Source organism: Limulus polyphemus, unplaced genomic scaffold, assembly GCF_000517525.1.
Source record: "Limulus polyphemus unplaced genomic scaffold, Limulus_polyphemus-2.1.2 Scaffold14, whole genome shotgun sequence".
NCBI lineage: Eukaryota > Metazoa > Arthropoda > Merostomata > Xiphosura > Limulidae > Limulus > Limulus polyphemus.
In genome coordinates this window covers 1482321-1498673 of record NW_013665624.1, presented here as the reverse complement: position 1 = coordinate 1498673, position 16353 = coordinate 1482321, and the positions used below count along the sequence as shown (strand labels likewise).

Here is a 16353-nt window from a genome sequence, read left to right as displayed (position 1 = left end):
TTGTTGTTTCTTGACTTGCCGAGTATGGCCCAAAGGTTTTCGATGGGGTTCATGTCAGGAGATTGGCTCGGCCAGGGCAACTTCTGGATACCATTTTCTTCCTGCCACTTTTCACAGTTAACTGCAATCTGTTGAGCCAAAACTCTTGGTGAGGCATTCTCGGGTAAAAGTTGTTCTAACAACGTTAAGACGGCTTATCGACTTCTTGAGAAGAATTCTAAGAAGAAAGTAAACCTACAGACATCGGTCTTGTTTAACAAAATCTGCCTACAAGAAAATCTGTCACTAAAATACACTTAAGCCTTATTAAACCAACACTCACTACACTTATAAGGTTTCACGGCCATGTTGAACCCCCGTCACTAAAATCGTAATGGACAGATATTAATCGATCTATTCTATCTGGATAAATGTATTTTGGCTTTTATGACTCCTCCTATTTCGAGAAATCAAGATAAATAGAACGTGAAGTGACGTAACACACAGTAGCTTTTATATCGTCAGATAACAACACTGAGATATATCTCCACCTCAACATTTCTCAAGGATTAAAATCATATTACAGTTAGTCAATAATTCTAATTCAATATTAGTATTTTTTAACATTGCATCCCATGATAGACCAAGTGTTGTGTAGTACCAAGCATAATTTAATTCATATTTTTTCAAAGTTCTCGAAAGATATCAACAAAAATCGGAACATCAGTTATAACCTAATGATCAGGATATTCTCCTATTTTTTGTAGCTTAAACTCTTTCCAAACGTTTTAAGCATGGTTGTACTCATTGTCCAATGTATCGCATTTGTTCAATATATTGTAACATGTTTTTTTTTAGTGGTAATTGGATTTAATTACATTTAGAAAAGGAAGCCATATAACATAAGTACAGACGTTTTACATCAATTTCTTTATTATCTCAGTCTAATTCATTGATAAACAGAAGACTCCCATATGCAATAATATCATGAATAAACAATGGTATGAATGAATAATTTCTATACAATAGATTAAAACTTTCGTGTGCAGGTCCACTATATTTTCCAGTTAAATGATGATGCTCGTGAACTTTCTTTTCAACACTTATTGGTGTATCTCCATATGTCTTACAATTGAATTTGGTTATGGTTACCTTATATTCTTAAATTTTATAACTGAATACTTTAAGGGGATTTCAGTCTTCACAGCTTCTTTTGTCTCACAGTCTTCTTCGTGTTTCTTCAATCTGAGTTCTGAATAAAAATACTGCAAACATCAATCACATAGATATATATTTTTATTCTATTATTTATCAATTGACTTTAAGTTACTCGAAAAATATCTTTGATACGACAATAATGTGCATTAGATTTATTTGTTTGTTTGCTTTGGAGCAAAGCCACATTGTGCTATCTGCTGTGTCAACCGTGGAGAATCGAACCTCGGATTTTAGCGTTGCAACTCCTCAAACTTACTTACATATTAGTTTTATCTTTCATATATAAAAGAGTAACATGTCAGTCTTGTGCATTTTTTAATTATACTCAAAAATAATAAATACAGTCTTCATCATAACTGTAGACATTTACCGATGTATTAATCGTCCTTTCAAATTTTGGAATATCATTTATAAAAACAGATCCTTTAAAGTTCTTCTTTAATATCTTTCAGTTGTTCTGCTTTATTATATTTATTAACTCACTCTGGATTGTGATTTTTCTATCTACTGTATTAAAATATGCTGATATACAATACATGAGACATTCTTTATCTTTATTTTTAATATTTAACACAGATATTTTATCTTGTATCTTTTTAGGTAATTCGATATATGATGAATCTTTTAATGGATTATATTTATTGATCAGAAATTCTAAACACATTATGCTTGCTAAGGCCCATCCACATCGTCTTGCTTCAAAGTCAGTAATTTTTGTTAAAAGTTTGTTAACAGCATCACAATAATAATCTTCCAAATTACTCGAGTTCAGAAATATTTGGTTTATAGTTTGGAATGAAAATTATTCTGTTTATTCTTGCCTTCGGTAAGAAACTGTAAAGTTATTTTACATCTGAACTCATCAATTTTAGAAAAACAACAACAACAATATTTTCATATCATCTTTTCAGATGAATCCAGTTTCTGGCTTGTTAAAGTTGTTAGCAGGATTCATGTTCGTCGTTTACCTGGAGAACAGATGAGAGGTGACTGTCTTTCTCACAGGGAACATACAGGAGGTGGTGCAGTACATGTTTGGGCAGCTATTCGTCATGGTGAAAAAACTGTTCTTCATATCTTCCAGGGAAACGCCAATGACGCCTCCTACAGGCATCGCATGGAAGACAATATTTTTGCCACATGCTAGGGCAAGATTTGGCAATAGCTTTGTGTTCCAGGATGACAATGCCACAGCCCACATTGCGTGTATTGTATGGGATTATTTTGATCAGAAGGATGTCATGGCCAGTAAAGTCTCCAGTTTGTAATCCCAATGAAAACTGTTGTGTAGAATGGAGCCCCAAAACAGCTATTGTAGATGTGTTTCAACGCCTTTTAGTGACAAGTTGGAATGAAATCATAGCGGATTATATCAATAACCTCATCGACACCATGCCACGTCGCCTTGTGGAAGTTATTAGAGGACCAACCAAGTGCTGAGTGTTTAATATGAACTGATATAAGGTTACAGGCACTATTTATAATAATTGGATGTTATATATTTTCATTATACAGATTTTGGTAAGGTTTTGCTATGATAGGTGAAATGGTGAATTACACATCTTTCTACAGGTGTCTGATAAAATTGTTTACTCTTCTAATAAATCGTTCATGATGTCCATAGAATTTGTCTCATTATATAAATTACATATGTAGATGTTTAATATAACATGCATTTCCCAGTTTGACAGTGTTAAATGTTTGTTTGTGCTATCTGTGCTCTGCCCATCACCGATATCGAAATCCGGTTTCTAGGTGCTAAATGTATTTGTATTTCATCTAATAATAAGGATCTTATTTGTTACAAAATATGCAAACATTTTGGCCAAGACTGTATTTGTCTGCTATAATGATGGTTCGTCGTTAGCTGCTTTTTTCTGTTATGATAATAGCTTGGTTTTCTTATTTTTTTCAGGTTAGCGGGTGTGATAATAATTCCGCATCTTTCTGTTTTTGTAGTTTACCTGTTGTAATAATGAATGATCTTCAGCTGTTTATTCAATATATTTGTCTGATAAAAGTAAATTTTGAGCGGTTTCTGTGCAGTTTAAATTTTTAGAAACAAGATATTATATTTCTAATGAAGAGAAAGTTGAAATTAAATTCTTTCGCAATAAATCTTTCTACAAAATGTTATAATTGACTTCCATTAACCTTGTTTCAAATGAAAAGAAAAACTTTTGTGCTGAAAAACAAGTTACATGTATCTTTAATGATATCTAACTACACTATCATTAGAAGTAGAACATTAACAACACATAATTGATAAAAAAAATATACGGATTTTAAAAATGTGTGGATGTCTTCTGGTGGTGGTGCCACCAGAACTCGATAAGCATGACTTTACAAAATTGGCAAAGTATCAAAGTCATCATGACATATGCTTTGATTTAGGAAGCATACTGGTACGCGTTATTAGCAAATTAAACCGCTCCAAAAATCTTATCTATATCTTACACTTATCTTGCGAAATACATGTATTAATTAATAATCTATACTATGATCCAATGTAGTGCAATCTAAAGTTATCACCTCTTATTTCTTCCTTATTATGTAGCAGCACAAACCGTGAAATAACCGTGCTTGTCGTTCCTGCATGAACCCAGCTTAGCAAAGAGTGAAACTAAAATATACTTTCTGGAATATCAACTTTTAGTTCTTTTGTTTCACTTAGTGTGAGTGTGCATAAGTGTGTTTACAAATTAGTTTGAAATTTGTCAGTATTAAAGATATAGTTTCTGCTGATTCTCAAATCTTCCAGAATAAAAATGTATACACTTGAAATAATAGATCAGTAAATTAATAATGATGACTAACGAGCTCTCGGTAATTAGGAATCTCTCATAATTGATTAGTTCAGAATTAATATTGAAAAAAAAATCAATATTTAGCCTTACTGTTATTCATTATGTTAAGACATAAATGCTTCATACATAATTTTTCATTTTATTTTCACAAGTACTTTCCTGAGGGAATGAACTTAATTTCACAGAATATGAATGTACCTATACGTAAAATTTAAAACGCACCAGTATGGATCATATTTGTCGTAGTATAGTGATGTAAAAACTTGAAACCATGATTCGAGGATAATACACAACCAAATATTTCATAATATTGGATTAAGTTCTATTTGTCTTTAAACTTCTGTTATCATCCGTCGAAAACGCTTGGCTAAAGTAGCTTTATACAAATTAGCTTTGAACTATTACGATTGTTTTCTAATTCGTTTAGATTTATAGAAGAATTATTGTCAAAAGTACGATACTTACGTGCATTACTATCAAAAATATGTTTCATAATCTTGGTAATTATGTTTTTATTATTGTTTCTAAATAAATTGTAATTAAATTAATCTCCTAAGAGATGAGGTTCATTTATTTCCCAGTTGATTATCACTGATAAAAGAGAGATTAGATAATTAATTTATTCAACAAAACCTTTAATTGTGAAATAGTATAACCAGTAGAATCACCCGTAAAACAGACGTATGAAAAGTTATTTTATGTGCTATACAATAAATGTTATATACGTTGGTATATAGATTCGTGTTGCTATTATATAAAAAAAGATCAAATTGCAAAATTGAAGGCGAGAAGAAGATAACTGAGAACATTTTTCCAATCCTACATTATATATTAAGATATTACATTTGACCACACTTTCACTAGAAAACAAATAATCAGTAAATATATATTAGTACACAAGCACTATATTATATTGTGTAATACATTGCTAGCTTTTCTGAATAGTCATGCTGTTACCTTGTGAAGTGTGATCTGTTTAAATAAATGATTCTTGCGTAAGTTACTGAACTAACCTAGCAGTCTCATTCAGTCAGACTTATCAGGCTAATAGGGTGTTATTGGTAGTCTGAATGTTGTTTAATACTATTTAAGTCTTATCAACTTAACAATCGTTTTATTAATTTCTCGGAGTTTAGGAAACTCGATGTTCACAATTCTTTGCGAACGTTCGATAGGAAATATTTCAGTGATTCCGAGTGATGTGTGAATATTGTTTTTGTTTTTTGTATTTCACCACAGACGCTTCTAACTATGCTAACAGAATGAGTTCGAAGTTAGATAACATTAAATCATTAAATTCAAACTATAACCAAAACTTCAAAATAATCCTTTTTTGGATATGAGTGTTAGAACAAGAAGGCCGAAGTCATCTAGCGTTAAAATGAATGCTGGAGGTTTTCTTTTAGCCAGAGTTCTTTCTCCACCTTGATATAATTTCAGTTTTGTTTTAAACTTAATAATACCGTTGATACCAAATGTGATTTTATAGTAATTACAACTATACTCTGATGATAGCATGACCTTTGAAACAAAGGTGTTATCCAAAGTGGGGGATTTTGGCCCTTTTCAGAAGCGTCTTTGCATTCTGCTTGCTGGGGTACTGTCCCCTACTCTTGCTGCCATATATTACAGTCAGATTTTGATAACTATTACCCCAGATCATTGGTGTAAGGTTCCGGAGTTGGATACTGTTCCTCTTGAAGCCAGACTTGAGCTAGCCATTCCACGAGTTGACAAGGATGGAATTATAAAATTTAGTTCATGTGAGATGTACGATGTGAACTTTACAAGTATTGTGTTAAGAGCGCCCTTCAGAAACAACAGCAATATTATATTGGTAGCAAAAACCAATTGGCCAAAATGTGCTTGCAAAAACGGGCACGAGTTTGATACTCAGGCCTATCACAAAACGGTATCTTCTGAGGTAGGACTTGATTTAAGTACAGCTGTTTACATTAAGCAATGTAACATAGTATAAGAAATTGAGGCGGTGAATTTATATACAATAACATAAAAAGTGGGTATAGTTAATTAATATATATTTAAATATATATATAGCGTATAATATTTTTCAGTGTCTACCTTAGATATCAGATTAGATCAACTAATAAAGTTACAGTGAAACAATGTGTACGTAAGAATGTGAGTTTTGGTGTTGGTGTAAAAGTGTTAACAAACATTTAAGACGGCACCTACAATGATGCTACAAAAGATATAGAGATGCGATAATGTTAAGCTGTTTCTAAAATATAATTACATAAGAGATTATATAGATATATCTCGCAAAACAAAGACGTGCCTGGTATAAATCCATATTGGAACATATCTAGTAAAGCTTAGCAGTCTTTGAAACATAACCATATCAAATAAGACGGATATGTGTCTGAGATATAACTGTACCTAGTAAGAATAAGCCGTGGTTTTAATCTTAATTTACTATAACACGTACATAACACGCTTTCGAGCTTTAGATGCAGTTATAAAATCAACGTATTTGGTGTTCTTAAAGAAACATTAAAAACGAAGTATTTGGTTCCTCTTCTATGAGGTGTGAGGATATAAACTGTGAACTGACATCGTATAAAGATTACAAATAATCTTTATACGATGTCAGTTCACAGTTTATATCCTCACACCCAATAGAAGCAAACTTCTATTGGGTGTGAGGATATAAACTGTGAACTGACATCGTATAAAGATTATTTGCTTCTATTGGGTGTGAGGATATAAACTGTGAACTGACATCGTATAAAGATTATTTGCTTCTATTAGGTGTGAGGATATAAAATGTGAACTGACATCGTATAAAGATTATTAGCTTCTATTGGGTGTGAGGATATAAACTGTGAACTGACATCGTATAAAGATTATTAGCTTCTATTGGGTGTGAGGATATAAAATGTGAACTGACATCGTATAAAGATTATTAGCTTCTATTGGGTGTGAGGATATAAATTGTGAACTGACATCGTATAAAGATTATTAGCTTCTATTGGGTGTGAGGATATAAACTGCGAACTGACATTGTATAAAGATTATTTGCTTCTATTGGTTGTGAGGATATAAACTGTGAACTGACATCGTATAAAGATTATTTGCAGTACTTTCAATTTTGATATGCAGTTCATGCTGGTATGGGTAAAAATATTAGAATTTGTGTATTGAATGAGTTTTAGTATTTGCAAATTCCTTGGTGTTTGTACATATACTAAACGTCGCTGAGATACTATTGCCTCCTGACTACCGTAGTCTGAAGTTATATATGAGCTTTTATTAGCATATCTAGGTCGTTGTGATACCATGGTCTCCTAACTACAGGAATGTTAAGAAATATATAAAATTTATTAAAACATGAATGCTATAGGAAGCTGAAAATTTGGACTGTAAAGACAAATTTTACATAAAATATACGACAACCATAAATCCTACGCTTTTTATGTCTATTCAAACCTTGCGCACTTCTACTAATTAAAAATAGAACACTATTGTGAAAGTAATAAATAGTTTGTGGCCTTAATTGAATTTGTATATATCATTACATCGACTACAATAATTTCAAGTTTAGCTTTATAAGTTAATCTGTATAAGCTTTGGTAAAGTTAAATTTTAAAGGATGTATGTAAATAGTTATGTTTATTACTATTATAGAAAACTATTATTTTCACCTTTCTACAAATATTTCCATTTGGAAATTAAATGAACTACTACTTACATATATTATTTCAGCTTCTCTCTGAGGATCATTATCACTGAATGCAAATGCTAGAAAGGTCAACATATACAATCACTAAATAGTGTGGACACTTCAACTCTATTGGATATTTAGTCTGACTCACCAAAGTTGATGGTTCATTGATCTTTTACTAAGATAGACGGCTAATAGAACTGAAAAAATATTGTTCAAGCTCTACATAATCATATATTCTCTACATAAATTCAAAGATACTAGATTATAAATTTAATGGTCACAATACTTTAATTTAATTAGTGATGATCAGCTATTGTATGTTACTGAACTTAAAAGTCAGTAAATTTAGAATTTAATACACTAATATACCATTCACGTAAACATCTTATCTTATATAATTCTGGATTAGCTGTTATATAAATATTGTACATTATATCCATATTATTATTTGTTCATTTTAGTTCAATATGTAAGATTATTAATAGAGTTTATAAACGACAAATTTATTGTACAATTCTTGTATTTTGATGAGTTCTTCATATTTCAACATGTTACGCTCACTACTCAGTAAAATTAAAATATGGCCAACATACAGTAATCCATCAAACGTTCAGACAGGGTCAGTGTCAGAATATATTCGGAAAACATCTTATGTACATTTTACATTGACACTTCACTAACAAAAAGTAACTTAATTTTAATCTGTTCAGACTAAAGATCAAATGTCAGATAATTATGTGTCTAACTTAGTCTCTTATGATACATTACACCCAAAGAGTACCACTTTCAAACAAATGTGTTTGATCATTTAATACAAGTCTCCATTTATATTTCTTATATAAATCTAATGTTTCATCATAGCCCAATATGCTGTTGTTAATATATGTGAGTAAAATCACAGAATTAATAAGTATCACACATAATCAAATATTTATTAACAAAATGTTAGGAATTAGATACATTAATACACTATTTAAGAAACCTTAGTCTATAAAATTCTAACCTACATCCCAATGTAATAATACATGTGGTGTATTCTTGTTTTAGCATGTTATTAATCAAATAGAGTAAATCACCATAAATTAAACATAAGGGAATCCCCAAATGTGATTCTAGCTAATACGATCATAGAAAGCTTCTTAATTTAGAAATTCTACAAAACTTAAAATCCATAATTAATTTGACTGTCCTTCGTGTGTTGGATTTTAGATATTTTGACAGTAACATTACCCCTTCCTTATCATTAAAACATGGCATGTTCCACAATAGCCTGATATGCCATCAATATATGTAAATGAAATTACAGACTTGTCAAGTATCACACATACTGAAACACTTATTAACAAAGGATTAAGTTAAAAAAGACAACTTTATCCAAGATTATTACAACGAAAATCTAATTTCCATAAATATTATAATGCTTAAAAATTCTCAATATTATGTGATAAGAATCTAATATTTACTGTTTCAATCAGTTTTCTGCGTTGTTATATATCAGACGAAATATATTAGTACTTGTTTTCGTTATGTCCAAATACTGTATGATAATATAACAGGTTGATTTTCAAGTTGAGGTTATTGACAGACATACGACTAATGAACAGAGGTCAGTAGGAGAGTCTAACTGAGTAGGAAGTATTCAAGAATTGTACGCTATCTGAAATGTACTAGACTTGTATAAAAGTTAATTTAATCTTGGTATTCAAGTATTTTGTAATTCACAGATGTTTCAGTTTGTGTTATTTCTAAAAACCATAGGTTATCGAGATATTTGTGAACTGTGTCCCTCAGATAAATTTGAAAAAAACAACCCAATCTGTAAGATGGATGATACTGTTATTTCTTTGTGTCTAAACAATTACATATATACAGTTATATTTGTAAACGATATTAATTTTAAACCACATAAAACGTAATTTCTAAATCGAAAACAGAAAGTAGTATCTTAAAACAAAAAATAACTTCCTAGTGTATCGTCAGATTTTGAGAAAGAGAATGTTATTAATGTATATTTATTAGCTTTCTATATTGTTATGTAAAGTGTAAGAATAGACATATTCGTTTTTTATTAACTGTTAAGTTCAATGACATACAAAATCCATTCTTCATTGTTAAAGTTAATGTATAGTAAACATACAACTTATTTTGGGTATAAAGAATATTCTGTAATGATAAACAGTAAACGTGATGGATTTATAAAATGTGAAAGAATCGCCTTTTCTTGTAGACCATATTTTTTCATTTTTTATTGTTATCACAATTATTTTACTTATTTTGTTCTAAAAATCGTCAAAAATAGACTGTACGCACATTATTTTGCATAAATATTGGATAAAGTCGATTTTTTCTATCTTAAACTTTTGATATTAAATGTTTCAGTATGTGTGACACTTGACAAGTCTGTGGTTTTACTTAAATATATTGATGATAGCATTTAGGCTATGGTCAAACGTGTCAGTTTTAAGCAATAGGGGAGAGATAATGTGAGGGTCAAAATATTTTAATGTCCAGCAACTATGGATTTCAAGTGCATGATATATTTTGTAAATTCCTAAATAAAGAAATTTTCTATGATTGTATTAGGTCGAATCACTTTGGAGAATGTCTTTTATGTTTCGTTTAGGGTGATTTATTCTGTTTGACTAATAACATGCTAAAATAAGTATGTATCACAGGTTTTATTACATTGGGCTGTAGGTCATTATTTTATAAACTAAGATGCTTGTAATATTTTCAAGTAGTACATTAGCGTATTTAATTCTTGAAGTTTTGTTACCTCCACCATCGAAGGTGGACGGAGGTTATGTTTTTCACCCCTGTGTGCGTGTTTGTTTGTTTGTGTGTGTGTGTTTGTCAGCAACGTTTCTCGAAAACTGCTGAATGACAAAAGTTGGTATACATTTGGACTATGACCCATCTTAAAAGTGATTAGTTTTTGGAGGGTCAAGGTTGAATGCCAAGGTCACGAAAATCTAAAAAAAATCCCTATCTGTTAACATGGAGACCAATTTTTCACACTATTTCTGTTCTATAACTCAGTCAGAAATGATCGGATTTTAATGAAACTTAGTAGACATATGTAGAGTATTATTTCTCATTGTCCTGCAGAAAATGATCCGTATTCATTGATAAATACGAACATACTGACACATTTTCGTATTTTTCGAGAGCTGAATATGATAAATGCTGCGTTGAAGAGGTAGAAGTTCTACTGAGTGATACTTATTAAGTCTGTGACTTCACTTACATATATTAATGATAGGGTATTGGGCTATGATAAAACATTAGTTTTATGTAAAAAACATAAATGAAGTCTTGTATTAGATCTTCAAACTCGTTTGTTTGAAAGTGACATGCATAGTGTGTAATTTATCAAAAATGACTATGCTAGACACATAATTATCTGGTATTTGATCTTTGCTGTGAACAGAGTACAATTGAGTTACTTTTTGTTAGCGAATCATCTATATAAGATCATTATAAGTGATATTTTCCGAATATTTATAGACTGACCCTGTCTGGACTTTTGACTTATTTCTGTATGCCAGGCACATTTTAATCTTAGTGAGTAATAAGCATAACATGTTTTGTTGTAAACTACAACGAACTCATCGAAATACAAGTATTTTACACAAGGTTTTTGGTTTATTAACTGTATTAAATATCTTACATACTGAAATGAAATGAACAAGTAGTAATATGAACATAATGTATAAACGTTGTATGGAAGCTAATCCAGTATTTTATAAACTAACATGTTTACATAAATAGTATATTAATGTATCTAATTCTTGAAGTTTTGTAAATATATACTTGAGAGTGTGTGATACTTATTAAGTTTGAGGTTTTACTTAGTTTTGTGAATAAATGTTTCAATATATATGACAACAGTCTTATTTAGAGTTTGTGATTTTACTTAGATACATTGATGACTTGTATTAGATGGTTAAACATATCTGTAGAAACGTGGATAATCAGTTCATGATTATTAGCTAACTGAAATGTACATGTTGAACATATCCTGCGAAATATTGATAAATTGAATATCGTGAACAGACATTTAGTGTTTTGTATCACTAAGTAAAGTGAAAGACCAGTAAACTATGTCTACTGACTTTTAAATTCGTTGACATACAAAATGTTAAGCTAAAGTATCATGAACACCAAATTCATAATCTATTATTTTTTTAATTATGTAGAAAATATATGATTATGTAGAGTTTGAAAAATGTATGAGATTTATATTTTAGTATGAATGTATAATCATAAATAATGACATATACAAAGTATTATAAGTGACTTCTTCAACTTTTGTTTCATAAAATTTTCTCTTCTGCTATATTGAATTCTATGAGTCCCCTCTCTTAACAAAATATCGACATACCATCAACTGTGATGAATCAGACTAATTACCCAATAGAGTTGAAGTGTCCACACCATTTTATGATTATATGTGTTGACCTTTCAAGTGTTTGCATTCAATGTTAATGATCCTCAGATAGAAGCAAAAAGAACACCTGATCTGAACACTTCTTTATTATCTGAATGTATAAATATTTTTGGTCGAGAAGGGCTGTTCTATACGATTTCCAAAAGCAATCACTTTTTGTGATTGTATCACACTAACTACGAAACGGCAAACAATGTCAAAATGTAGTTCTGATATATGACTTTCCACCACCACATATCACGATTTTATATCGACTGTGGTTTTACTATAATGTACTCAACCCTCTGTAATTGAACACCTTCTATAAGCATGGAAAGTAATCTTCTACAAAAGTACTACTGTCTCTTTTGATCCAGGAGCCAGAATATTTTGCTGAAGAATAGATATGCCCTGGTATTCTAACAAAAAAAAAAAAAAAGGTTTGAGAAGCTATATATTCGAACCTTTGAATTACGTTATTTAATTATCAGTTAAAATAACAAACATTTTTCATATTATATAACAAAAATACAAGAAAACTGTTCAAATTATAGTTCAGATATTACTCTAAGTATCAGATTTGTTTGCTGTTATTGCAGTATATGACTTTTCATAACATAATTTACACGGTTAATTACTTTTGTTTCACAGCAAAGCTGGGTGTGTGACGATGACTGGAAACTTCTGGTTGCACAAGTGGCATTTTTCTCATCAACGGTACTTGGCTCTCTCATTTATGGATTGGTGGCTGACTGGTAAGGATTCCATTTTGTGATTTTGTCATCAAAATCCATAAAAATTATGCGTCTGCTATTATTTAAAATACATTTTACTAAGCAAAAACTATGATATAGTTTTTTGTAGCAATTTAATTTCCACAAAGTAGGAACTACACATTCAGTGCTACAATTTAGTTTAATAAAATATACAGTGGTACATTATTCATGCCTTGATACTTCCCTTCTTTTTTTCAAGAAATTTTGAATATGAAAGTAGTCTGACACAACCAGAGTTATGAAATTATTCAGTATTATTAGTTGGCATATGAAATAAAAATCTTGGTAGTGTCAAGAAAGTAATCAAACATCAAATTGCTAAATGTTTAAATGATTTTGTAATATGTTTTATATTATTATGCCATACATAACAATGTTATCATTTTAAAGTGTCTTTTTGAATAATGTTTCAATTTTCTAGATAATATATGTCAATCATTTCAAGATATTTTATCATTACCGGCACATATAACTTTGTGTAGACATCTCAACCTTTTGACTTTCTGGTGGACACCAAACACCATAGCATTTTAAACTAAAATAGTTTTTAACATTGCTTCTTTATCAACACTTTGTTAAAATCGTTTCTGTAATCAAAATATTTTTTGCAATGGTCATTACTTCATCAGAATTAGGTATTGAGTAAAATTCATTTTAATGAATCCTGAAGATCAGTGGTCTGAGGCTGTCCAGATGTGTCACAAACATTACTCCTTATTCTAAGAGGATGTTAATATAGAGAGTACTGAAATCTAAACTAAACAATGTATTGGGGATTTTATTACACCTCTCATATAAAAGTACTTATAATGCTTCTCACGGGCAGGAATATATTGCAACAAACACGTTAAAATCCTCTCAATAAACGTTGAATTTTGCTCCAAAGATCTGTTGGGGGTTAAAAAGATGGATGTTAATGGTACATCTGGTATATAATATCCGTTCGTTATTTTGATTTGCGAACTTGATTATATCACGCATAACCTATATACTATCATAAATGCACCATTCTGGAACAGGGTAAGTCTGACTCTCATGAATCAATTGCCTCATAACAGATTTCATTCTGTTTGTTATGGCTTTCGAAAGTACCTTATAATCAGTACATAGAAGTGATACTGATCACCAATTTGTCTAATTCTGTCAAATCTCCCTTTTTTAGTTATAACCTATATTATTGCATTTTCCCATACTTTAGAATATTCGCCTGTCTCTAAAGATTCGTTAGAAACTCTAGTAGAAAACTACCAATGTTAGACGAAAGTTTTACTAACTACTACTCAACCGTTATGCTATCAATTCCAGAAAACGTATCTTTTGCTAATGATTGGCAAGCGGCAGTAATTTCTGTAAACGTTAATGGAACATCTAGAGACTCTTTTACACTTTTTGGTAACCTCGGTACGTCTTTAAAGAAAGAATCGTTAATTTAATTTACCGATTCTCCTGAATATAATCTATTATAAAAATCAATAATTATAGAATTTATCTCATTTGAATTCCAAGTTACCTTACCATTGTTTAGCCTTTAAAGCTGTTAATACAGCTTTTTGTGTACTAGATGTTTGTTCTAATCTAACAAAAAAAAAAGATTAATTTCTCTGATTCTTTGGATTCGTTTATACATTTCACAGTTCTTTCAAAGCTTCCTCGAACATAGAGTACATATTGTCAGTGTTGTATAACTGAGATAACTATATCTCCCATTTCTTTTTTTAAATAAATTTTTCCTTGAAATAATTCAGTTTTAATTACTGAATTAAAATTACTAAATATTTTAATTACTTTAATTACTCCTTTCAAATGATCTCTCCACACTCTAACGTTTTAATTTTTTTATTTTTGGTTGTGTTTAAAAATCTGTTATAATTTGGTCAATTTCACTTAAATATTTGGTATTTTTCCAATAATTTATTATTAAAACGCCAGTAAGCGCAACCCTTCTTATTCCCATTCAAAATTTCTGTATATCGTACAACTACTGCTGCATGATAAGAAATGAACTTATTTACATGTGACAATCCGAAAAGTCTTGTTAACATAATAGAATTAACATATAGCTTATCCAATCTGGCTTTTAACATAATGTTTTCTCTTTAGCCAATCCAAGTATATTCCTTCTTTTTTTTGATATAGAGTAAACCAAACTGATTTTAAAAATCCTTTAATCTATCAACTATATAAAATATATGTTCTCCCGAAGGTGTACGATCTAATTCTGTATTTAATGATATCTTATCAAGGGTTTTACGATGAGCGAGTTAATTACGAGTTGATGTAGATACGATTCGCCGGGAAGCTAGCTACCTTTGTCCTTGGCCACACATGCTAGGCTTTCCAAGGTTGAAGTTAGATAATGTTTTCGTAAAAATATTAGTGTCCGATGAGAATCCACTGAAGTTAAATGAGCCGCAATGTTCGAACTTTGTAAATGCTTCTGGTCAAATATTTGAAGTTTTCCTACTGATAAGCGTTATAAAGTTCGAAGTTTATAGCACACTGATTATAGTGAACTACTAATAGACACACACTTTGGCGCGTCACGTTGGTTGTATTTATAGGCATGGGAGAGTTTTCTAGAAAATTCTGATTACATAACAATACTGAGCTATATTTAAACGTTTACGTATATAGATATATTGTTGATTCTTATTCTGGAGAATCTTCTACAACTTTGGAGAATAAGCGAGAGTTTCGCAATACATATATAACACTACAAGCTATGCATGTTTTAAAATATAAACTTAATCTAGACAAACGTTGATATTAAAATAGATATATATATAATACCAAATTCGTTACAATAAACATTTAAGATAAGGAAAACTACTTTTGTCTTCTACTTCAATATGAAATATAGCACTGGGGGCAGTAGTGAAAGAGGGGTCTAACAATTGTAACATCAGAGATAAAGTTTATTTGGAACTGGAAACTGCAATTTCTTAACATTATATAGCTTATAAAAGAATATATACCTTAATTTATGTATATTTAAGTACATTAAAACAAAACTAGGCAGGTGACTTGTAGTTAGTTAACATCCTTGTGATCAAAATTCAAAATGTCGTGAATTTGCAGCAATTGTCGCCTTCGGCTAGGGTTATATATCACCACTGTGATCATTTCATATAGCTTATACTTGCTTAGTTCTGTTTCTGTATCATCATTTCCCTGTACATGATTACAAATTATAACACAAAAGCACAAATGTTTAGTCTAAATAGCTTAAATCTCATAATATTATAATATATACATATATTTATTATTTATATCATTTTGACCGTTCAGCCGTGTCTATCTAACATTACAAAAGTTGCAATGAGACAGCGCACGTATACTCATGTTACCGTTGTTACGTATCTGCTCGTTTATTAATTTCCGGTATAAATTCTTTCCGAGGAACTTCAGCGATATAAGTCCTTTCTTAATTAAAACTAGTTTGTTCTTTCTTGATAC

At 30.4% G+C, this 16353-nt stretch overlaps 1 protein-coding gene across 1 annotated transcript in view; it reads left to right on the top strand.

Annotated features, from left to right (window-relative positions):
• The first annotated feature begins 5253 nt into the window (after positions 1–5253).
• LOC106457069 (organic cation transporter 1-like) overlaps positions 5254–16353 on the top strand; it is a 45142-nt gene continuing 34042 nt past the window's right edge. The window contains exons 1-2 of the mRNA XM_022383230.1: positions 5254–5928; positions 12773–12876. Of these exons, the coding sequence (XP_022238938.1) occupies positions 5521–5928; positions 12773–12876 (512 nt within the window). The 5' untranslated portion in view covers positions 5254–5520. The remainder of the gene's footprint in view (positions 5929–12772; positions 12877–16353) is intronic.